Source organism: Giraffa tippelskirchi, chromosome 8, assembly GCF_054371585.1.
Source record: "Giraffa tippelskirchi isolate mGirTip1 chromosome 8, T2T-mGirTip1v1.2.pri, whole genome shotgun sequence".
NCBI classification, from domain to species: Eukaryota; Metazoa; Chordata; class Mammalia; order Artiodactyla; family Giraffidae; genus Giraffa; species Giraffa tippelskirchi.
Window position 1 is genome coordinate 50,745,431 of NC_137282.1, and position 25,163 is coordinate 50,770,593.

The 25,163-nt window shown below is 49.4% G+C and overlaps 1 protein-coding gene across 2 annotated transcripts in view; it reads right to left on the bottom strand.

Moving 5' to 3' along the window:
• OTULINL (OTU deubiquitinase with linear linkage specificity like) overlaps positions 1–23,432 on the bottom strand; it is a 29,541-nt gene extending 6,109 nt beyond the window's left edge. Inside the window, exons 1-6 of one of the 2 annotated variants that reach the window (XM_081520840.1) lie at positions 21,313–23,009; positions 9,774–10,037; positions 2,254–2,413; positions 2,140–2,171; positions 1,949–2,040; positions 869–1,018 (exon numbers count right to left, since the gene is read on the bottom strand). In XM_081520840.1, coding sequence (XP_081376966.1) covers positions 869–1,018; positions 1,949–2,040; positions 2,140–2,171; positions 2,254–2,413; positions 9,774–9,924 — 585 coding nt within the window. In that variant the 5' untranslated portion in view covers positions 9,925–10,037; positions 21,313–23,009. Of the gene's footprint in view, positions 1–868; positions 1,019–1,948; positions 2,041–2,139; positions 2,172–2,253; positions 2,414–9,773; positions 10,038–21,312; positions 23,010–23,267 lie in introns of those variants that run through there. The other variant, XM_081520841.1, reaches the window with a different exon arrangement.
• Positions 23,433–25,163: the final 1,731 nt, after the last annotated feature.

A 25,163-nucleotide genomic window follows, 5' to 3' on the forward strand; every position in this document is an offset into this window, starting at 1 on the left:
AGAATGGCTAAAAAGCAAACAAAAAATCTGAGAATGTAGCACAACTGGAACTCACGCATTATTGGTGGGAAGGCAAAATGGCAGAGACGCTTAGGAAAAGACTTGGCAGGTTCTTACAAAGCTGAAGAAAAACCTATCATGTGACCCAGCAATCTCATTCCTAGGTATTTACCCAAAAGGAATGAAAACTTACATTCATACGAAATCCTGAATTGGAATATTTGTAACAGCCTTATTCATAACTGTTAAAAACTGGAAGCAATCCACATGTCCTTCAACTTATGCATGAATGGATAAACAAGATGTCTTCTATTCATATGAAGGAACACCACTCAACAATAAAAGCACTAAACTACAAATCCATGGAACAACACAGATGATCTGCAAATGCATTATGCTAAGTGAAAGGGGCAGATTCAAAAGTCTACACAATGGATCATTCCATTTCTCTGACATTCCGGAAAAGGCAAAACTAAAGGGACAGAAGATGTATCAGTGGATGCCTGGGGTGAGAGACGGATTGACAAAAAAGGGATATGAGGGCATCTTTGGGATGGAGCTTACACACTGTGCTTGTCAATGCTCGAAGAGCCAGAGTAGAAACATGGATTAAGGGACCACTTTACTTACAAAAGGCAGATACCCTTCTCAAAAACAGATGCTGGCATTAAAAACAAAATTGAGTATGACTATCTGAGATGCTTTCTTTGCAAACTGGCATGAGAGACAGAGGACTGAGCTAAAGGACCTTCAATCTCCTGACACCTTGTGTACAATACAAAACCACCCACAGAAGACCCGGGACTCTGTGCTGCAGTTCCCATCAGCGTGACTTTTGCCAGATTTCCAGCGTGAGGACCTAACATACCTTCACGATGTCTTTTTCTTTCATCCAGGATGGGAAAGCGAGGCCCCGGCTGAAGATCTGAAACAGCACTGACCTCAGGGCGTCATAGTTGTCTCTCCTGACTTGTCGAACACATTTAATATGCCGCCGCCAAAACAGCTCCTCGTAAGCCTATTGGCACCAGAAGAAAAAGCCATTTTTAATTCCACTGGACGAGAGACTAAAGGAAGCTAATTCATGGCATCTTTAGCAAGGCGCTACTCCCAAATAAAGTGGACAACAGAAACAGAATCAGTATGGGTTATGGATGCGACCACGTGTAATTTTCAAGTGACTTTTGTGTGTACAGATTCCATGTGATGCTATTTTAGTTGATAACTTCCTGGAAGCCCAAGAGTCAGGGAACCTCATTGCGGGGAGAGGATGGCTACAACCTGACTGCAGTGAACAATATTACACGTACTTTTAAGTCCATGCTAAAGAGTAATTGAAAAGTACTTTTTCTTTTTCCCTTTTGACTTTTTTTGGCTTTTTCTAGTGACAAGGTTGGACAACACAGCTGGGGATATTTACCAAGACTGGTCTGATGGAAAGTTCTAAAAAAATCCTCAAAATATTTTATGTCAAGGTGCCTGATCCCTTCAAGGACAGAAGTCTCCAAAGCATGTGCAGATTAAAAATATATCTTTATTTATTTGGTTGTGCCGGCTCTTAGTTGCAGCATGTGGGATCTTTAGTTGTGGCATGTGGGATCAAGTTCGCTGACCAAGGATTGAACCCAGGCCTCCTCCATTGGGAGTCTTAGCCACTGGACCACCAGGGAAGGCCCCTGCAGATGCTTTAATAGCCCTGGCCAGGAGAGAGCTGAAAAGGGTACAATGCTCAAGAGTCCTGAAATAACAGGCCTAATTTACCCAAGTCCGCAAAGGCCCCAGCACTAGGTGAAAGGCCTGAAGGTGATGCCTCGCAGCTGTCTGGCTCTTTAACTGCAGCCACAGTTGTTCCTGGCTCCATACTTGGTAAAGCATAGTGGAATGCGGGTTTCCTGATTTTTACACACAAATTCTCCATCCACCACAACCTGAACAAACAGACACACACCTTCCTCATCAGCTTGGCATGGGGTGTCTCTCCTTTCCACTCTCTTGCACAATAACTGAGTAAATCAACTTCCGCCTCCACGCTGAGGTTCCCTGAACCAAATCGAAAATACACGGTGGTGAATTTTCCCTTCCCTTCCCCTTCTTGAACCCTCTCTTAAAATAAGGAAACACAGGCGTGAAAATATTTACGTTTGAATCTTCTCTGCAGATATCCAATCCACCTAAAAGATAAATGGAATAATAACATAAAAATTCTATTCTGAACAGCAATTTTTGAAATTCAAAATTGACAGAGCCACATACCATTTCAGCCGGTACCCTAAATACAAATGCAGCCTTCTGAAGTAGCAGAGGATGGCCACCAGAAATGAAACTGCTAAGGTCACCGACCCCTTCACCACTCTCCACGCGGTATCTAAGGCTTGGCTGGTGACTAGTGTCCAGGAGTGAACTTGGTCATTTCCTACAAAAATGTAACAACAATAATAATAATACTGTAGTGCACAGGGAACTATATTCAATATCCTGGGATAAACCATAATGGAAAAGAATACATAAAAGAATGTATATATGTGTATAACTGAGTCACTTTGCTGTACAGCAGAAATTAACACTGTAAATCAACGAGACTTCAATAAAAAAAAAATGAACTACAATTACACAAGCCTGCTTTATTTAAGGGGAAGAAAATACACTGGATAATTTTACCTGTAAAGAGTCATCATTGATTTAGATAGACATTTTTAGAGCATTTAAAAATTCAATCTAAATATTGAGTAATCAGTGTCATACATATCTTTGTCCTACAAAATTCAAGAGGAATAGGGAACATAAAGAGTATGGGTTTCAGAATCCCTCAGAGCTGAATATAAAACCCATCTGCCCCTGCTTATTCAGCTGTGTGACTGTGGGGACCCTCAGTTCTTTTACCCTAGATTGTGTTGACTATAAAATGAGAGTCAAAATACTGACCTCACTGGACAATGAGGGAATGAAATTAGTTAAGAACCAGTACAGTGCACCTCACCCTGCGTAGAAGATCTGTTAAATCCAAGAATGATCAAGAGGGTCTGCTCAGCACCCAGCCCTAAACCCGGGGACCTCAGGCCGTGCCACCCCCACCCTGCCCACGCTGATGCTCCTCGGCCATGATGGGCCATGACGCAGGGCATTGCCTGAGCTCAGGACGAGGCTCAGACTGCAGGCATGGAGAGGGACGTCGTTTCCAGAAAGGGGGCCACTTAGAAGAGACATGCATGGACCTAGGTGTGCAGCTTAAATCGTCTACTACAATTCCTCATGTGACCAGAGGGATAATTCATGGGCCTGGAGAGCTCAAACTGTATACTTGCAATATTTTACTATGTGCAACAGATTTCAAATTGTATTATGTTCGAACATGTAAAATACCGAAGTACAAATGAGGAAGAGAACTTTTGAATAGTTGCCAAACCTCTTGGGGTTCATTGTGAAAGGGTTCCCTCCCTTAGTAAAAAAAAAAAAGTCCAATGATTAACTGGAGTCAAAGCCTCATGGATTTGGAATTTACAATTTTAACCATAAGGATATTTGATATCTCAATCAAGTTGATATACATTCTCTAGAAGGAAATATATATATTCTCAATAAAGAAAGGGTGCCTCACGTACCCTTTAAGATGTTTCCCCTATGCCAACATCTTAGAAAACTATGGACAAGTACATTTTTAAGAGCGGGTGCATATCTGTTCAGAACAATTGATTAGCTGTTAATTATATATTTACTCTTGCCTAGATATTTATGAAAAATTTTAATGAATTGTTTAAAAATATAAGCTGTAATGCATTTGCACCTATAAGGTAGATTTTTATTAAAAACGCTACGGTGTCCTCTGAAAGGCTGTATAACATCGCAGTGTAAAGACAGATCGTGTATGTGCGCATAGTCTCTGACTGGTTGATGAGCGTTTGCACTGTTTCCGCATTCTTCACTCTTACAAACATTCCCCTCCACCAGTCCTGTGGACTCCTGATGTCTTTTAGGATAATTTCTAGAAGAGGGAATTCTGGGTCCAGGTGTGTGCACACGTCGAGCTGTGACAGATGTTGCCAAAATGCCTCCTCAAGCAAACCATCCGTTAACACTCCCGCCACACGGAGCATCCATTTTCCTAAAGCCCAGGACTGGTGATGCTTTTCTCATGGTAATACAGTCACCTTTTTTCTTCCATGAAGAGCCTTTTAGAGCAGCGGTCCCCAACCTTTTTGGCACCAGGTTTCATGGAAGAATTTTTTCCCACGGACTGGGGAGGGGGAATGGTTTGGGGATGACTCAAGCACATTTACTGTGCATTGTATTTCTGTTATTGTATCAGCTCCACCTCAGATCCTCAGGCATCAGACCCTGGAGGTTGGGGACCCCTGAAAAGCATCTGCCTACATCCCACTGGGTCATCCTGGTCTTCTGTGGACGTGGAGGGCCTGTCCTGGGCTGGGGCCTCCACTGGGCATGGCTCTCACTGGTCACAGACTCCAACCAACCTACTGCATTCTTAAAAGGTGCTGCCCATCCCCTTGGGGCATTTGATTTGAGACCCCTGAAATGGGAGTTTCTCCTGAGCCTGAGGCCTCTCAGCAGCTGCCAGGGCCTCCATGGGGACCCACCGCAGACTATGGTCTCCTCACACCCACACCTACACACACACATGCATGGACTTCCCTAGCCTCCTGCCCTAATCCTCAAAATTAAACCCCGCCTCCAAACTTAGAGAAAGGACGATCTGATCAATTTATCAGAAAAAATCATGGTAGGGCTAAACAGCCCCCACTCGGGAAAAATGGGAACAGCCGCCTAAAGTCCTTGTATTCACTTGGCCCAGAGCACCCACAGGTGTCGGTCAGTAACTCAGACCAAGAAGGGCCAGGGAGCGGACCGTGGGCGCTGCTGTGGGTACCAACAGGACTCGGGCCTGCAGCTCAGAGACGACCGGAGGTGTTCAGACAACTTCATTTGCCAACATTATCAGGAGTGTGGTTTCTCAGTGAAAGGAGAGGAAACACAGTATTTTAGTAGGAAAAAGTATGGTTTTTAATTAAATTAACTAAAAGAGCTACAATTTGAGCTTTGTGCCAGACTCTCTGGCAAGTGTTTTATAGGAATTGTCTCATTTGCTCCTGCCCTGGTCCTGTTGTACATGGGGCAGGGGACTCCACACCCCCAAGTGTCTGTTCCTTAACCCCGGCAGGGAGGGCAGGACTCCCCCAAGGTCATGCTGGACGCCGCATCGCTCCCCTACCTGCCTCTGAAGGACAGAGCTGAGTGGACCCCTAATCAGCTCTGCTACAGCAAGTGGAATCTAGACTCTTTAAAAAGAAAATTAAAAAAAAATTCTCCTATAACAGGATTACAACCCCAAACAGACACAGAGGAGAACACCACAAGTGAGGCGCCAAGCAGAAGACTATTGTGATCACAGCTTTGATGATCTCATGAGCCAGATCTCATTTCCCCAAAAGCAGCTGAGAGGGGATAAGATCTTCCACGTCAGACTCTTCCTGGGATCCCCCTGGGCCAGCTAGCCAGAGGGAAGTCAGCACTCGCCTGCCCCACTTCCCCTCCACTACCCGGCACCATCCCAAACGAGCTGGCCTTAGCTGGCCTTCGAGGGGTGCGCCCTGGACTAACAGGAAAAGAAGTCCCACCATCAGGGAGTCAGTCTTCCAACATATTCAACAGGGGAGGGAGAACAAGGGTCAGAAACAAGGGGAACTAGGGGGCAGGGGTGGCGCTTCCGGCAGTGAAGAAAAGCGCTGCTAGGAATTACAGATTTGATCCTTTTTAAGACTCATCAAGAGATAAAAATGAGATTTCTTTTTAACACTTTTGGGCTGGACCACCAAGGTGGTAGCTAAAAATGAGGTAATGTATAAAGCACGGGGCATTTCTGTGATGCTGGAAAGTGGGTGAACTAGGTCTCACGCAGTCCCCACACCCCGCCATCCCCAGCATTACCACCTGCCAAGACCCCAGAAGGAACACCCAGGGAGCTGTGATCTCATTGGGTGACGATGCCAGAGCCTCCTGCAGCCAACAGTGTGGCCATCTTGACACTAGCATCCCATCTGTGACCGCTGAGACCACTGACTACGACTGAAAAAATGAAAAGCTCCTGGTTTTTTGTGTGTGGCAAAATTCTACTTAGAAATCTTTTTTTTTCCGTTCGCTAAAATGTATCAAAACTGAAATAATTCAAACAGGAAACCAAAAAGAAAAAAAATAAACCTGAAAACAAAACTTAAAAAGACACAGAAGAGCCGGAAGCCTGAGTGATGACACTGACAGTACTTCTGCCCTGAGGTTCGGGCCCGCTCTCCTGGAGACCCCCAGCGTCTGGCTGGCCTCCGAGACCTGCGCTGGTGCCCCGGGGCTGAGCCGGTCCTCCAGTCCTCCCCCCACCCCCCGTCCACTCCCCCCAGGTCACCCCGGGGCGTCACTCCCCCAGCCCTCAGCTCCTTTGCTCCCTGGGCCTGGCCCACTGACAAGCTCCCGAAGCAAAGGAGGCAGATCAAGGGCTACAGAGCGGGCCTGGCGGGGCGGAAGCTAGGCCTGAGCTACAAGACAGAAAAGGCAGTTTAATTTAGATGTTTGAGACAGATCACATGGTAAGACCACCTTGTTAAGAACTTCAAAGTCCTGCCATAGAGCAAATGGAACTCTGCTTTATGGATGGCATCATCATGGAGGAGACATCAAACTCCAGGAGACAGTGAAGGGCAGGGAAGCCTGGTGCTGCAGTCCATGAGTGAGCAAAGAGTCAGACCATGACTGAGCGACTGAACAACAACAGCACATGGAACTCGGCTCAGTGTTATGTGGCAGCCTGGATGAGGAGAGTTTAGGGGAGAATGGACACATGTATATATATATGAGTCCCTTCGCTGTTCACTTGAAACTATCACAACACTGCTAATTGGCTATACTCCAATTAACCCAGAAAGCCGGGAGGAACCAAAGAGCCTCTTGATGAAAGTGAAAGCTGCTGTTGCTGCTGCTAAGTCGCTTCAGTCGTGTCCGACTCTGTGCGACCCCATAGACGGCAGCCTACCCAGGCTCCCCCGTCCCTGGGATTCTCCAGGCAAGAACACTGGAGTGGGTTGCCATTTCCTTCTCCAATGCATGAAAGTGAAAGTGAAGTCACTCAGTCGTGTCCGACTCTTAGGGACCCCATGGACTGCAGCCTACCAGGCTCCTCCGTCCATGGGATTTTCCAGGCAAGAGTACTGGAGTGGGGTGCCATCGCCTTCTCCAAAAGTAAAAGAGGAGAGTAAAAAAGCTGGCTTAAAACTCAACAGTCTCTTTTGTTGTCTCGCATATAGGGTTATCTTTAACGATTTACTAAATTCCATATATATGTGTGTGGTGGATTCATGTCAATGTATGGCAAAACAAATACAATATTGTAAAGTTAAAAAATAGATAAATAAACTAATTAAAAAAAAAAGAAAACTCAACAGTCAAAAAATGAAGATCATGACACCCAGTCCCATCACTTCAGGGCAAATAGATGGGGAAAAAATGGAAACAGTCGCAGATTTTATTTTCTTGGGCTTCAAAATCACTGAAGATAGTGACTGCAGCTATAAAATTAAAAGATGCTTGCTCCTTGGAAGAAGACCTATGACACACCTAGACAGTGTATTAAAAAGCAGAGACATTACTTTGCTGACAAAGGTTCATCTAGCCAAAGATATGGTTTTTCCAGTAGTCATGTATGGATGTGAGAATTGGACCATAAAGAAACCTGAGCACTGAAGAATTGATGCTTTTGAACTGTGGTGTTAGAGAAGACTCTTGAGAGTTCCTTGGACAGCAAGGAGATCCAACCAGTCCATCCTAAAGGAAATCAGTCCTGAATATTCATTGGAAGGACTGATGCTGAAGCTGAAACTCCAATACTTTGGCCAGCTGATGCGAAGAACTGACTCACTGGAAAAGACCCTGATGCTGGGAAATATTGAAGGCAGGAGGAGAAGGGGATGACAGAGGATGAGATGGTTGGATGGCATCACTGACTCGATGGACATGAGTTTGAGCAAGCTCCAGGAGTTGGTGGTGGACAGGGAAGCCTGGGGTGCTGCCGTCTATGGGGTTGCACAGAGTTGGACAAGACTGAGCAACTGAACTGAACTGATACCCCAATACAAAATAATTTTTAAAAGCCTCCAAACTTCAAGGTCAAAAATACTTTTAAACTTAATAAATACAACAGCTACTTCTATGAGCTTCAAGGCCATATTCTGGTTAATTAGCAGGAGATTGGCCAAGAGAGACTGATGGTTTAGGAAGCAACCAAGGAGAGGGGGTGGGAAAGGCCTCCCACCCCAGGACATCCCTGCAGGCTCTCTGTAGCAGGGTCGGTGGAGGGGTGGAGGTGCTGCAGAGCGGAGGAGTAAACTGAGGCTACGTGGTTCAGTGGACAGGGAGGGACACTGGAAGCCCCCCTCTCCTGCCCCTCACCCCTTGATTACTCTACTTCCACCCTGGGCTGGGAGTTGGACTGGCAGGCAGTGAAGTGAAAAGACAGAGTCTCTGGCCCCAGGGAGTTCAGAGTCCGGTGGCACAATGCCCAGTTGCTGGGAAAGGCTACTCGCCAGCTTGTCCAGGCCCCCAGGTTACACGTCCTGGTGTTGGGGCCCCGCCAGGACTCAGAATAACACAGTCCTCATGCTGTCTGCCCTGCTGGGTCACCCCTCTCAGAGCTGAGTTCTGAGACATAAAGCAAAATGCAGTCTGTTCGTCCAAAGGAATAAATGAAGCAGTGTGGAAACAGAATGATTAACACACGGAACAAATCTTGTTAGGTCATCAAGGTGTCTGAATAGTCTGGAGCCCTGGGAGACGGCTGGAGATGTTCAGAACGTCAGCACAGCGGAGTGAGAGCCTGGGCTTGTGACAACCAGCACAGCCTCAGGCTCGTGCAAAACCACAGGTTATTTGGTTGTTTCTGTGTCAGTTGTGGGGGAGATAGCACAAATATCCTCTTCACAAATCTTGGAAATCGTGAGGTCCAAAGACTTTCTACACTTTTGTTTGTCAGGTATTAATCCTGTTTAAGAAACAACAGTCTTCCACTTAGTAAAGTTCTATAACCAACGACAAGATCAGTATCACTGAGGAAGAGAACCGCCAACGTGCAAGCTTTTTATCTTGAAAGTCGTGACCAGTGACTCACAGGACCGTAGCCCTGTCAGACAACTGAGTTCAAGCTAGGCGCACGGTCCACATCCCACGGGACAAGGCACGGCCACCCCAGGCTCCTTCCTGCCAACCCAGAGTTCAGCAAATGCAGCAGGAAACACTCTTTGCCAACACCGAGAGGACAGTACCATGTTTTTAATAACATCATAGCTGAGAATGCTCATGTACTGGGCGCATCATTAGGAGTGTTCAATGCCACCTATCACTCAAATTTTCTAACCTTCTGGAGGGGGCTTAAAACCCACCCAACTGCAAAAACACAGAAGCAGTAGGTGGGCTAAGCTCCAGGGATCCCAGAACTTCAGGCAGGCTCCCTGGCCTGGCCCCGCTGGAGACAGCAGGCTGGCGGAGTAAGCCTGGGTCCCAGTCTTTATTCTGCCATTTTCTAGCTGTAGGGCCTCAGGTGAGTCATCCTCAAGAGTCTCCCCAAGAGCGGAGACCAACAGTGATGTGGGAGGGTGGCGATGAGACACAGGAAGCCCCAGCACGCTCACAACACACAGGCCGTGAATCTGCGTAAGCTGTCGGCTGAGCCCCTCCACGTGGTCACCATCAGTGTCTCCACGCCTCTAGGGGTGGCAACTCACCCCCTCTGGTGGGAGCCCATTTCCTCTTCTGGGGTGTTTCTCCATCGAGCAGATCTATCATTATTCTACAACTGCAGATGACGCTGCTCCTGTGGGCCCGGTACCGATGCTCCCACGGTGAACTGGAAAGACTGGCCATTTCTCCATCCATTCACACGTGGAGAGACCGTCCTCGTGTGTCTGGAGCATGACCAAGGCCGTGCAGAGGACGCTGGTGGAGGTACCACAGGCACCTGACCCAGTTGGAGGAGGCTCTCCCAGAACCTGGACGGGAAATTGAGGGGAGACCAGCAAGGCTGCAGCCGGACGCCCCTTTCCATCCCTTTGGGAGACGCTGATGCTGAAGAGCAAGGAAAGCCGCCCACCGGGTTGGAAGCAAGAGGCTGGCGTGACCAGACCTGTCACCACCACATGTGTCATCACTGCCTGGGGTCACGAGGAACGTGTCCAATTCCCCTTCCACATGACAGCCTCTCAGATTAGTGACCATTTCACAGGGACACAGGATGCTCTGGGCTGGAGGGGCTGGAATCCTACTTGTTCTCCGAAGCCCGGGTCACACCAGCCCCTCAGCAGGACCAATCCCTCCCCCGGCACCGGTACCCCCACCCCCCGCCAATGCCGTCCACTCGGCAGGTGGGCTCCGGGTCAGTGTATTCATGACTGTGTTCCCCAAGGGCCAGAAAGCCCCTCTGAGGTGAAAGCTGAGCCTTAATTCCCTGTAGACCTGGCCACTGGTGCACACGCGCACTTCATCTTTGAAGCCCGGAGAAAGCAAACAGAAGCCTGAACTTGAACCCGCATGTTCCGACTCAAGGTCAGGGCCCCTTAAATTAACTACACAACCGCCTTCCCTGAGTACTTCTCTTCCAAGAATTCAAAACAGTTAACGAGCACGAACTCTGAAGGCAGCTGTCATTCCCACGGTGCCTTTTCCTCTTCTGGCTCAGACAACCCGGTTCTCCCCACCAGGCCTCACTTGACATGGTTTGCTGCAGGGTGGCGGGGGGCAGGGGAGGCCTCTTCACTATCCCTGTGACGCTTCTGGGGACCCACCCCAACTTCAAGTGTGACCGTGGGCTGGAACACACGGTCCTGGGTGTGACGCAGGCAGGGGAGCCATCAACCACGTGACCACTGCTTCACTCTCCATCGGAGTCAGCAAGCTTTCTCTACAGGGCCGGAGAGGGAAGATTCCAGGCACTGCTGGCCATCTGGCCTCTGTCCCACCTGCTCACATCGGCCCCTGGAGAAGTGGAAGCAGCCATTGGACAATACACAGCGGGGCGGTGTCCCAAGAAAACTTTCCTATGGATGCTGAAATCTGAATTTCATGTAAGTTTCACATGTCAGGAAAAGGGATTCCTCTTTTGATTTTTTTCCCTCCTAACTATTTTAAAAAAAAAAATGTAAAGACCTCTCATAGGTTGCAGGCGACAGAAAAATTGAGTGGCCCATGAGCTGTGGTTGACCAGACTCGGTCTTGATGATCCATTCACATGAATGCAGCTTATGACTGTATTAGTATTCAGCCTGCCATCAACCTGAAGCCTTGAGACCTGCTGCTCCCTGTCTGCTGAAGGTGGCGAGGTGGGCAGGTGTTCTCGTCCCCTCGTCCCCAAACCTCCAGGTGGAAGAATTTTCCTGGAGATCTGGTACTGGCCTCTGCCCCTCTCCCCTTGCTCTTTCTCGAAGGCAGGAGACCTATCTGACAGTAGGTGTTAAGACCCTCCACTCAGCTCAACCCACTACTGCCTGCCTGCAGAGAGGGGTCCCGGGGGAGGCCATCTCTCTGGGAGAGAGGCCTGACCTCTGAGGGGTGAGCACACCTCAGGCCCGCAACACTGGTTGCAACTCAGGCCAACACTGCCCACAAGCCCGTCTGGCCACACCACCTAAGACATAGGATTTTACCACTCAGCTGACATTAAAAAAAAAAAAAAATCCCTGACTCCCGTGTCCACCTTTTCGTAAGTTCAGAACCTGGGGAGGGAAGCAAGGGCTTATCCACATCACGGGGCAAGCTCTCCAAGCCCCAGGAGCTGACACACATCCCTGCTAAACTTCACATCACTGGACTCAGCTCACTGCTCCCACTCAGCTTCTGTGATGCCCTGTCCCCCTCTCAATTCTTAGACCTTTAAAGATCAAGCTTGTCTTCCACATCCCAGCACACATCGTTCACGAACACATGACCCAGGGAGAACTACAGGGACACTCTGAGACAAGCCACTTCCCCCCTGCAGTGATTTTTCCATTCCTCAGAACCATTTGGCCTCTGTCACTAATGATTACTAATCCTTCTAATTGGCTTCCTTTCTCCAACACCATTTTCCAGCCTGAAGTCGGTGGTGTGTGTCTTTTGTTGGTTTGATTTTTTTTTTTCCACAATGGACATGTCATTTTTAAAAAATCTTTCAGGCTTTTCTTAGTTATAGGAAAGACCCACATCCTGGCAGCCAGTGGGGTCAGCTGGAAAGGCCTCTAAACAAGTTAGAAGGCAATGAGGCATCGCGTACTGCACCATCCCAGCCAGAGGCCTCCGAGAGCTGGTTCTCCTGGAACCAGGAACCGGCCTTACCACGTGACCCCAAGCACCACTGGAACCGACTGAGAAGTAGGGCTGGGCCCACGAGTGACGTGAGCTCAGGGCGGGGGCCTCCCTGTCCTCCTCCTCTCGCCTCTCAAGAACCCTCTACCTTAACGTGGTCCTTCAGATCTGCTCTCCTAAAAAGAAAGCAGAGGCTTCAGAACAAACATCAAACATTACAGAGCATTGTACTCAAAAGTCTTTGCCGACAAAGGTCCATGTAGTCAAAGCTATGGTTTTTCTAGTAGTCATGTATGGACGCGAGAGTTGGACCATAAAGAAGGCTGAGCGCTGAGGAATTGATGCTTTTGAACTGTGGTGTTGGAGAAGACTCTTAAGAGTCCCTTGGAGCGCAAGATGATCAAACCAGTCAACCCTAAAGGAAATCAACCCTGAATACTCATTCAAAGGACTGATGCTGTTGCTCCAATACTTTGGTCACGTGCAGCCAACTCATTGGAAAAGACCTTGATGCTGGGAAAGACTGAAGGCAGGAGGAGAAGGGGATGGCAGAGGATGAGATGGTTGGATGGGATCACTGACTCAATGGACATGAGTCTGAGCAAACTCCAGGAGCTGGTGAAGGACAGGGGAGGCTGGCGTGCTGCAGTCCATGGGTCACAAAGAGTTGGACACGACTTTGCGAATGAACAACAACACAAAGTCTATTGACCAGCAACATCCTTATCACCTGGGCATTCAGAAATATAATCCTCGGGCCCCATGGAGGCAGAATCTGTGATCTACAATATTCCCAGCAAGTCATGTGTTCACCGAAGCCTCAGAGGTGCTGCCACGGAGCAGGGAGTCACCCTGCCCCTGGCCCTACCTGTGGAGAATCTGATCTATTGGCTGGAGTCCCAGTGCGTTATTCTTTTAAAAAAAAAACAACTCCCAGATGACTCCAATGCATCACTGGTGCTGAGAAACACTGGAGTCGGGGCTTCCTCCATCCTTGCCTATTTCTGTTAGCTCAAATATATCATCACCTACCAGTTAATCTCCAAAATTACCCTTAGGGGAAACTGCACAGGTAAAAAAGTCTCACTGGTCATGTCATCCAACAAGTTTAAGTGCCCCCTGTGCTTTGTGCCTCTTTCCCTTTGGTCAAGGCGAGGGGCTACTTTTACCAGTCAAGGGCTGTTTTTCCAAGGCTGGGAGCTACGCTGACCGAAAAAGGAACTTTGCTGTGATTAATAACAAAGGAGCCCAACTGTATAATAATGTGACCTCCAGGGAGGGTGACCCACTCCTCCTGGCTTGCCCGGGGCCTCCCCAGTCTTACTGCTGAGAGTTCCTCGTCCGAGGATGCCCAGGGTCCCAGGTAAGCCAGGGTGGGTGCTCTCCCCGCCCCCGGGCCCACCGGGTCTGACCCTGATTCCTCCCTGCTCTCTCGTCTCTTCAAAGCTCTTTGCTCCAAGATGACTGGCCGCCCTCAGCTCCTCCATCAGTGCTCACCCCTGCCTCCGCACCCACCGTTGGGATGCGCTCGTCCCTGTCTGGGATGCTCTTTACTCTACTCACTCTCCAGCTCTCAGCTCAGAGGTCACTTCCCGGGGCCTAGCTTCTCCGACCCCATCCCAGCCCCGGGCTCCGCTCTCTCACAGCACGCAATGTCCTCCTCCTTCATGGCACTCATCACAGTTTACACAACTGTGTTTGTGTTTGATTAGGGTCTGTCTCCCCGTGTAGGTACATGTCTTAAGGACTGGGATTGTTTCTGTTTTTGCTCTGCTTTCTAGGTCCCTAGAAACATAGTAGACAGTTCATAAATATTTGTTGAATAAATAAAATGAATCAGTGGAGTCAGAATCCAGTCCGTGTGTCTCTAGGACAGACTGCCAGCCGGCCCCAGAAGTGTTCTCTCTTCTTCCACAGAAACAGAATCTTGACTTTGGCTGGATACGCAGCTACTCAGAATAAAGACTACATTCCACCCTCCCGACGTGGTGGGTCTAGCCATGTAAAGAGGGGTATGTACTCCCAGCCCTTTCTCCTCCCTACCAGCTGGAATGTAGATGTGATGAATGACATTCAGCCGCCATATTGGATCAAGAAGGAGCTGTAGGTATAAAAGCCACGCAGGGTGGAAACCAAGTGGAAGCAGCCTCAGCCTCTGACATTATGGAGCCTATTCTAGCTCTGCCATGAGAGAAGTAAACTTGATTCACTTATTCGGGGTTGCTCTGTTATTCCACCATACCTGATCCTAACTGTCTTTATCTTGCCCATGCCTTCTGACTTGTAACATGCATGCCAGAAACGGTGAGCCACCAGTCTGTTTTCCCTTTCCTTAATTACACTCATGTAAATATAAAACAGGAAATGAGGCTGTGAAGCCGTCACCTAGTGGGATGGCGTCAAGGCAGAGGAATGGGCAGGCCCCAGGGAGTGAGGAACTTGACTGGGTCTGGTCCTAGACGGCTGAGCAACCTGGAACTCAGCTCCCTCCCCTACAGACACAAGGAGGCCAGGCCAGTTACCGCCATTCCCCGTCATCCTCCAAAGGTCTCTTCATGTTAACGTGTTTCAGAGTTATGCTGGCAGAACTGTCGGCGGCACAAGGCACAGGATTTTAAGAAGCTGTGAAACAACTGAAGTTAAGCTAGACTTGAGTTTGTTTTTTTTTTTAATTCATGAAAGGAGGCACTGATGGTGAAGAAGGCAGACCCTGCCCCTCCCAAAGCTGAAGCCAAAGCAAAGGCTTTGAGGCCAAGAAAGCATGTTGAGAGGCGTCCACAGCCACAAGATAAAGAAGACCCGGACGTCACCCACCTTCCGGCAGCCCAGAACACTGCAGCTCAGGAGGAGGCCCAAATATCCTCGAGAGAGCACCCCTAGGAGAAACAAACTTGCCCACTAGGCCATCATCAAACTCCCTCTTCACCACTGAGTCAGTCGTGAAGAAACCAGAAGAGAACAACCCACGTGTTCGCTGTGGATGTCAGGGTCAACAAGCACCCAGTTCAACAGGCTGCAACACTGACGTGGCTAAGGTCAACACCCAGATCAGGCCTGATGGACAGAAGACGGCCTGTGTTCGACTGGCTCCTGACTGTGATGCTTTGGATGTCGCCAACAAGACTGGATCATCTAAACTGAGTCCAGCTGGCTAATTCCAAATATAAAAGTTTTTTTTTTTAATTAAAAAAAAAAAAACTAGACTCAAAGCATTACTCAAAACTTGCACCACAGGCAAGATGCCCTGAGCGTGGACAGAAGACACAAGAGCCCTTGACAAATGCCAGTACACACTCCGCCCTGAGGCGCACGCGCCTAGGTCTGCAGTTCTGTTCCACGCTGACCTGAGAGCAGAGCCTTTCCCACAAAGGCCTCCATGGAGGTGACCAGTTTCTCAAACACAGCAAGAAACAAAAGAGTAAGCTTGAGGAGCCTGGGGCAGGGGTGAGTGGTCTGGAGCTGCACATGTTATGGGCCCAAACTTTGAATGCATCAATGAGGTCTATGTGGGAGGGACGCTGGAATATCAAAGCACAAGGAACAGGGCAGTACTAGGTAGGTGTATAAGCGGTGTCTGTACTAGTCCTTTTCATGACAGTCAGCTGAGCACCCCAAAGGGGATTTAACCACTGTTTAGGGAACAAAACAGAGGGATACACCATAGATAGAGCCCATCTAATAAACTCGCTCTCAGGTCAAGTGATTTTTCTCTCTACTTCAGATTTCAGAGGAAGGAATCAATAGAGCCGAGTCTTGCAGGGCTTCAGGTGCAAAAACTGAGGGACGCCACATTGATACGAACAATTCCATTGGCTATATTTGCATTTCAAGATGCCTTCGCTTCACATCTGGTTGCTGACTGACGATCCTCAGCAGGCTGGCCTGCCTGGCCACCTCTCCCACTTCCCCCGTCCTCTCACCTGTCCTGGCAGCCAACCTGGAGGACACAGAGCACCCAGGTTTCCTGGCACTTCAGAGCTCTCACAGCAAAGCTGAGGCCCTCCTGGGACCTCCTCCCTGGCCATCCAGTGGGTGAGCCTCCGCACTCCCGAGGAGGGGGCCCAGGTTTCAGCGCTGGTCAGGGAACTAGACTTCACGCACTGCAAGGACAGGTTTGAATGCTGCTCCTGAAAGACCTCGCCTGCCGTAACTAAAGATCCTGCATGCCACAGTGAAGACTGAAGATCCCAGGGGCCGCAACTAAGACCCAGTGCAGCCAAATTAAAACAAAAATAACTTAGCAAAGAAAAAAATAGTTGAGGCCTTCCTATGGGATTCCCAAGAATTCACCTCAAGGCAGGAGACCTGGATTCGATTCCTGGGTGAGAAAGAGCCCCTGGAGAAGGAAATGGCAACCCACTCCAGTATTCTTGCCTAGAGAATCCCATGGACAGAGGAGCCCAGCGGGCTACAATCCATGGGGTCGTAAGAGTCAGACGTGACTTAGCAACTCAGCAACCAACCACAGGTCAGGAAATATACCCCCAGTGTGCCTGGTGTTACTCTAGGAACTGGGAAGAAGTTCAGTTCACTTCTCTTCAACCTGAGAGATCAAATGCTCCGGGGAACCCTCTCTGCCCTGGCTTAGAGGCAGGTTTACACGTGGTTCACAGCCTGTGTCCCCGCCCACCTCCCCTCCTGAGACCCTGGGGACCCGGCCTCTGCCCACGAGGCGTGGTGGGAACAGGAGTGCAGGGCCACCGTAAGGGGCACACGAGAAGGCAGGATGCAGGACACATGGCTCTATGGCTTTTAAGACAGCTGTATTTGATGCACAGTTAACAAGATTTACAAAAATGGGTGGGGCTCCTGCCCCCCACCCGCGCCCCACCCCCTACAATCAGGGCAGCGCCTCCAGGACAGCCTGTCTGATAGGCCTGAGACTGAGACTCCCAGTGTGTTGGGTCCCTTACAGCCGCCTGGGCTTGACACCTGATGTCCACCTTGACCTTTGAGGTGGGGCCCAAGGCACAGTGTCCACCTGGGGTGCCTGAGCCCTGCAGGCAGGGGCCAGGCCAGGCTGGGAAGGCTCCTGATGGCTCTGAAGGCTGCAGACACTGAGACCCCACCCAGGAGGCCAAACCCAGGCATCCGGGCGGCTGCTGGTGCTCGGGGGAGGGGCTGGGATTCTGCCTCTCTCTGAATTGAGAGAGGACTCTCCTGAGAAACTGACTTCCAATTACATTATTTCTCCATCTACTGGAACACTGTGTGTGCGTGCTAAGTCACTTCAGTTGTGTTCGACTCTTTGCGACCCCATGGACTGTAGCCCACCAGGCTCCTCTGTCTATGGGATTCTCCAGGCGAGAATACTGGAATGAGTTGCCATGCCCTTTTCCTGGGGATCTTCCTGACCCGGGGATCAACCCGTGTCTCTTATGTCTGCTGCACCGGCAGGCAGATTCTTTACCACTAGTGCCACCTGGGAAATCCGCAGGAAGACTAACCCTAACTAATATTCAATAAAAAATAAGTAACAAGGGGACTTCCCTGGCGGCCAGTGGTTAAGACTTCGCCTTCCAATGCAGGGGGTACAGGTTGCATTCTTGGTCGGGGAGCTAGGATCCCATATGCCTCACCACCAAAAAACTGAAATGTAAAACAGAAGCAATATTGCAACAAATTCAATAAAGACTTTTAAAAAAATAACCCGGGTAAAAAAAAAAAAATCAGTTACAGTGTAAGCAGCTGCTGCTGCTGCTAAGTCACTTCAGTCATGTCCGACTCTGTGCGACCCCATAGACGGCAGCCCACCAGGCTCCCTGTCCCTGGGATTCTCCAGGCAAGAACACTGGAGTGGGTTGCCATTTCCTTCTCCAATGCATGAAAGTGAAAAGTGAAAGTGAAGTCACTCAGTCATGTCTGACTCTTCTCGACCCCATGGACTGCAGCCCACCAGGCTCCTCCATCCATGGGATTTTCCAGGCAAGAGTACTGGAGTGGGGTGCCATCGCCAGAGAAAGAGCTAATAAGGTGTTTTAAATGACTATGCATCTAACAATTCCACATACACTCAAAGTCAGAGTCACCTGGTTAAATCAACAATAAGACTTACTATTAAATTCTTAAATCAGAGATTTATTGAGTGTAGTGTTTTACGTGCTACAGTTTCTGGGATTGTTATTACCTGGGAATCTCAGCAACAGTACTAACAGACAATGGTCCTCAGTCTTCTAGAAATGAACATAAACGTTTTATTATCCTCTTATTTTAAACATGACGGCACCTGTCTATTCTGGCTAGATTAAATGAAAAAGTAGAAAAAGAGTGTGACTCGTATAAAAGGTCACTGGAAAAATGAGTACATACACAAGAATTTTTCCCTGTTGACTTAAGGTAAAGTGACATTTAAATGTTTTTCCATTAACTTAATTACAAATCAATAAATGTATATACAGCCTCTGTTTTGAGAACAGACTGTCCTAAGTAACTGAACATTTACCAGAGGATTCGAGGGGACAGGAGAGAAAGGTCAAACACACCAGTCCATTAACTCCTTTAAAAGGTACATAGAGACTTCAAAGCTGTGTATAAAGAAACACACGCGTAGGAAGTTTTAGCTCGATAATGGTGACTTATTCATAATCTTCTTCTGTACACAGACCTGTGAGTTTCCTTGAACAACAATGGTATGAAAATGAGAACCCAACTTTACTTTAGAACAGCTTAACTGGTATGAGGTAACCTTGGAAGTTATGGTTTTTCCAATAGCTATGTATGGATGTGAGACTCGGACCATAAAGAAGGCTGAGTGCCAAAGAATTGATGCTTTCAAACTATGGCGCTGGAGAAGACTCTTGAGAGTCCCTTGGACTGCAAGGAGATCCAACCAGTCAATCCTAAAGGAAGTCAGTCCTGAATGTTCATTGGAAGGACTGATGTTGAAGTTGAAGCTCCAATATTTTGGCCACCTCACGCCAACTCACTGGAAAAGTCCCCAATGCTGGGAAAGATTGAGAGCAGGAGAAGAAGGGGATGACAGAGGATGAGAGGTTGGATGGGATCATCAACTCAGTGGACATGAATTTGAGCAAACTCCGGGAGACAGTGAAGGCCCATCAGGAAGCCTGGCATGCTGCAGCCCATGGGGTCACAAAGAGTTGGACATGACTTAGCAACAGAGCAACAACAACAAGCCTCAGAAACCAGAGTGCTCCCAGGTATCAGTCTGACTGTTTCAGGAGACAGAAGCAGGCGGATGGTTAAGAATCTGTTGTGGGAGGGGCCGGGCTGCCCGGTTTGAATCCTGGCCACCATTTACTAGCTGGAAACTCTGAGGAAATTCCGTGACCATCCTGGGCGTCACAGGGTGGTGGTTGTAAAGATTACATAACACTCTCTATGAGCAGTGTCTCCGAGCCCAGCACCATACCCGCTGTTACTGTGGCAGGGACAGCCTGAGGGGTGGAGACTGCACCCACCCACTCACGAGAGCCAGGGAAAAAATGTCACTTTCAAATTCAGTAATTGTGCCAATCAAGAGTTTCTACTCAGCTAAAACACATGGTACCACAGTTTACATATTATTTGGTATTTAGTCCATCTCGCAAACCCAGGTGAAGAAGGAAATGGTAACCCACTCCAGTATTCTTGCCTGGAGAATCCCATGGACAGCAGAACCTGACAGGCTACAGTCTGTGGGGTCGCAAGAATCGGACACAACTCAGCGACTAAACTACTACTACTAAAATTCACACTGGAGAAGGAAATGGCAACCCACTCCAGTATTCTTGTCTGGAGAATTCCATGGACAGAGGAGCCTGGCGGGCTGCAGTCCATGGGGTCATAGAGAGTCGGACGCAACTAAGTGACGAACACACTCACACACACAGAGACACGGAAGAGTAGAAGAATAAAAGTAGGACACAAACAGGCTGACAGCAACAGCAGCTGTGGACCACTTTAAGCATTCTGTTGTGGGCTTCTGTTGTGGGCGTATGTTTTCAATTGCAGTGTTTGTTTTCTTTTTCCTCAGCCTTCAAACTGTTTTTTTAAGGAAGGGAAACCTTTCTTTTCAAGGTTACAAGCACCACACAGAGCATAGGAGCCAATCACTCCTCTGCTCCCTGCCACCACGGTCCCTCCCAGGGTCCTCTGTGCGAGGTTCTGGTCCTGAAAGCAAAGGCCTTGAAGGCATGGGCAGTGGAACAAGCTGCCGGTTCTCAGCTCCCCTCTGCAGTGCGCTAGGAGGAGCGGCTGGGTGTGCCCACCACCCTCAGCCTCCGCCTGCCGTCGTGTCACCGGCTCTTCTGATTTGCCCTCTCGCGTAAAACACAGAGATGCTCTGCAGGTAAACTCGCCTGCCTGCCCAGGCTGGTACCTGTGATGACCCCAGGGACCAGGCCGAAGACTGTGTAGGGCAGAAAATGTACCTGCTTCAAACATAAAGTAGGTCACCCCTGAATGGCTCTGGAATAACGGAATCCATGATATTGAGGAATACACATTTTAACGAACAGGAAAGTTAGTTAAATGGGAAAGTGGGGGAATCTTGTACGAGTTTGTGCGGGACACAGTTTCATACAATGAGAATAAAAATAACAACTACCTTCTAGTATAATGATCACTGTAATAGCAGCTAACCTTTGAGAGCTTATTAGGGCCAAGCATGGCTCTAGGCCCTTCATACATAATAAACACACAAGCAGCACTCAAACACAGTAGCCATTACCATTATTTCTAAACTCTTTGTTTAGCACTGGACTCTTTTTGCCAAACAAAATATTACCCAGAGTAGCATATAAAACAAGAAAAGAAACACAGGTGGCTCATGTGGAGCTAGAGTGAAGGGACTTTGCTTTTGGGGCCCCCTCCATCCCACACCAGACATTCATGTCCCCCAGGTCAACCCCCAGGGACCACAGGGAGCCCTGTGGCTTCTGAGTACACGGTTGAAAACTCATTTATCCCCTGTCCTTTGTGCTAAACAAATGGAGATGGGCCTCGGTCAGAAACCCCAGTGCCCGAAACAACAGGAAATTAAAATACCTTGCAGGGTGGCCAGAAGCTAGAGGAGTCCCGGGGAGTGGCAGGCACACAGCCCCTGCTCAAATGCCAGACCGGCCTGGGGAAGCTGGGACTGGTGAGCTTAGTCTGCTTCCCTGCTTCTTCCTATCTTCTCTTGCAAATGACCCATGCTGCCTCTTCCTGGTCTAATATTCTGCTGCTGACAGTGTCTTTCCCATAATACTGCGCATGTTTAGTTCATGATTCTCAGTATCCAAATATTTAAAAAGAAATAGTTAAAAATGGCTACCAAAAAACCCTTCCATCCCTATCTGTTCAGTGGGTTTTCTTCTGCTGTTGTCTGTTTTATTACTGTCAAATAATACTTGTTAACATTCACTATTATCTCAAAAGTGAATCTTGGTCTCTTACCAAAAGTCTTAATGGTAGGTAAAAAAATCGAAAGCCAAAAAACCTGTCTCCACCTTAGCTTTGGCAACTGGTTTTAAAACTTTGTCGGTCCCCCGTTCCCCACCCCCAAACGTGACCAGCAAAGAAGGGAAAATATGATCTTAAGTCCGTGGAGGTTATGTTCTGGAGAAAGTTTTCCATAACCTGATCTTTGAATCACACTCTTCCACTGACACACGGACTGCCGTCTCCATGGGCTGGGGCCGAGGAAAGAATTCTCTTTGCGCTCATAGCGTTGGCACACCCTGAACTTCGTGCGTTGGCAGGGAAAATTCCTGGCAACTCCATTAAGCCCAGAGTAAGACATCTTTCCACCCCCCCAGGTAGCTTTCTCCAGCTGTACCCCTACCTCCACTTCCATCTTTGCTCTCTCTGCCAAAATAAGCCATGGAGAAGGGAAGAAAAATCACATAATAAAAAGTTCAGATGAATACACCCACAGGAAATATTTGGCTAATTCTATAACAATCCAAGGTGCAGAAAGGTTGAAAAATGAGATCGTTCTCCAAACTTCTGGGAGTGGGAGGTACGTCAATCACCAGAATTCTAAACTGGGAGAGGCTTGATGGATCAGCTTAGCCAAGCGCCTTCGTTTTAAGGGACCAGGACCCAGAAGACCGGAATGGTAGACGTCTAGGCACACGGTCCTGGGTGGAAAGATGTCCAGAACTCCTGTCCTAACTGAGAACCCTGCTGTTTTCCCACCACATCCAACAGTCTGCTGTGTGAGTTAAAAGCTCCTGCCCGGATCAAGAACCCCCAATTAAGAAACTGTCCTAACAATTTCCCATCGACGCTGCAACAGGCGCGCGGTCTCCCCAAATGCACCGGTGGGTGGGTTCTCACCCCTGGGGTGGCCTCCAGGGAAACACGCAAACGGGAACGTGCTCCAAGCTGAGAGGCAGCTCCCCTTCCCCAAACTTGGGGCTCAAAGGAGAGAGGGACAACCCCCTCCCCTCATCCGGCGAAGGCGGAGACCCGGGCGACCTGGGGCCCTACCCAGCTGCTGCTCCTGCCCCCGGTGACATTTTTTGGGTTTGTTTGTTTTCGTTTCAAAAACCGGGAGTTTTCTGCGTTCACTCATCGGGTCTCGACTGCCGCGAAGGTGTGGACCACATCCTCTGCCAGCAAAGCGCGAAACCCGTCCACTTCCCTCCGACAACGACCCAGAGAAAGAGAGCTCGGAGGGGACTCCGCCGCTCGTCGGCGCCGGGGCGCCCCCCCAAACTCCGTTACACCGCACCCCAGAGAGAGCCCGCGCTCTCTCCGTCCGGGAACCGGCCAGCGCCCCCTCAGCGGGTCGCTCACCGCCTCGAGACCCACACCAGCCTTGCCTCCCGGGAGAGCGCAGCTCCTGACAGAGATGCGCCCCCCGACGGCCACCCCAACCCTGCAGCCGGTTCCCCTCCCCACCCCTCGGGACTCCCCAACCGTCGGGCCGCCGGTCCCGAGCCTCCTGACGCCAAAGGCTGCGCCGACCAGGAGAGCGCGCCCCTGGCTGCCCGCCCCGCGGGCCCGGGGCCCACCTGAGGCGTGGTCGCGAGGCCGCTCCCGCTCCTGCGCGGGGCTCTTCCGCGCCGCCATGCCGGCCGCGCGCTGCCGACGGGCGAGGAACCTCGCCCGCTGGGTCTGACGGACGCGGCGGCCGCCGGCCGTCGCCCGCGGCTCGCTCCCCGGCGCCTGGCTGGTGTGCGCTGCAGGCGCGGGGCGGGGAACGCGGTCTGCGCTCCCGCCCCCGGGCGCCCCGGGGGGGTCGACGGACGCGCCGGAGCGCCAATGGGAGGCCGCGCAACGACGGGGGGGGGCGCCGCGGGCCCAAGTGGGCGGGGTCTGGAGAAGTGGGCGGGGCCTCCGCCCCTTTCTGGATTCCCCAGCCCCAGCCGCGGAGAGCCGCTGCGTGCTCCGCTGGGATGCGGGCAGCTACTGCTGGGATGCAGGCCCTTGTCTCAGGAACTAACCTAGCAGTGCCACCTGGAGGGATCCTCGACCTCCCTGGCGCTTTATATCGGAGGCCCATTGAGTGGGAAGGAAAGAAGCCTGCTGAGTGGGATGATGTGGGAGAGAGTGTTACCTCAGTGGCAAGGTTGCAGGATTCTTTCCCGGGCGCAAACGTTAAGCCGCGAATCGGTCACGGCGATGGGAGGGCGAGACTGGAATCCAGCTGTCGACCCGGGGCCTGACCCACCAGATTGGGCTGTTTTTTCTGATCTTTATTTCCCCTGACTTAGTGGAATGGCGATGTGCTTACTTAGAACTCGTTTACTTTCAGTTCCGTCGCTCAGTCGTGTACGACTCTTTGCGACCCCCACGGACTGCAGCACGCCAGGCCTCCCTGTCCATCACCAACTCCTAGAGTTTACTCAAACTCATGTCCATTGAGTCGGTGATGCCATGCAACCGTCTCATCCTCTGTCGTCCCCTTCTCCTCCCACCTTCGATCTTTCCCAGCATCAGGGTCTTTTCCAATGAGTCAGTTCTTCGCATCAGGTGGCCAAAGTATTGGAGTTTCAGCTTCAGCATCAGTCCTTCCAATGAATATTCAGGACTGATTTCCTTTAGTTTACTTTAGGAGAGGTTATTGACAAAACTGATCATCTCTTAAAGCGATTTAACAGTAAAGGAAAAAATAAAGGAGTAGCAAATACTAAAAATAAAGAGTCCAACAATAGAGAGGCACTCACAACAAGGATCTTTTACCCCTGATAACTTAGTGGCTTTTTTTTCCAGAGAAAAAGGAAGAAAATTAAAATCCTGGTGAACACTTCCTCTTTCTCCAATACACACAATTCCAGAGACAAACAGGCTTGCATGTGACATGGTTTGGCACCTTTTGAAAAATTCCGTAACTAAAGAACGAAGTGGAAAACACCCTGGCATTTTAGGTGGCTCCAGTATACTTAGGGCAACGTCTGCAAGTAACCACTTTCCCCCTGTTCTCTGGTCTTTGGTAACTCCAGGAAAATTCTGAATCAGAGCAACAGCAATTAATGTAGTGCTGGACATTTACCAATAGCTGACATCAGGCCAGGCACTTTGGTAATCCTTTTATGTATCATTTTACATATTATTTGATCTAATCCTCACATTCCCGTGAGGTAGATGCTCTTGTTATCTCCAGTTTAAACATAAGGAAACTGAGGCTCAGTAAATGCTAGTGCAGAGTTTAAACCTAGGCCTGATCTCTCCACTGCCCCACCATTCTGCAACCCATGATTCACAGAAGATAATAAAAATGTTCCCAAATTCTGCTGCATGTTTAGGGAAAGAAAAAAAAAACAAAAAAAACCCTCCTTCTATCCAAATGAGATTTTAACCTAGAGGGGTAGCTTTCTACAGCCATAAACCATGACTTATGTGTATAGAGCCTTGTTACTCATACAAATTAAAGGACTTAAAATTGTTGTGTGTAATTAAAGTTATGA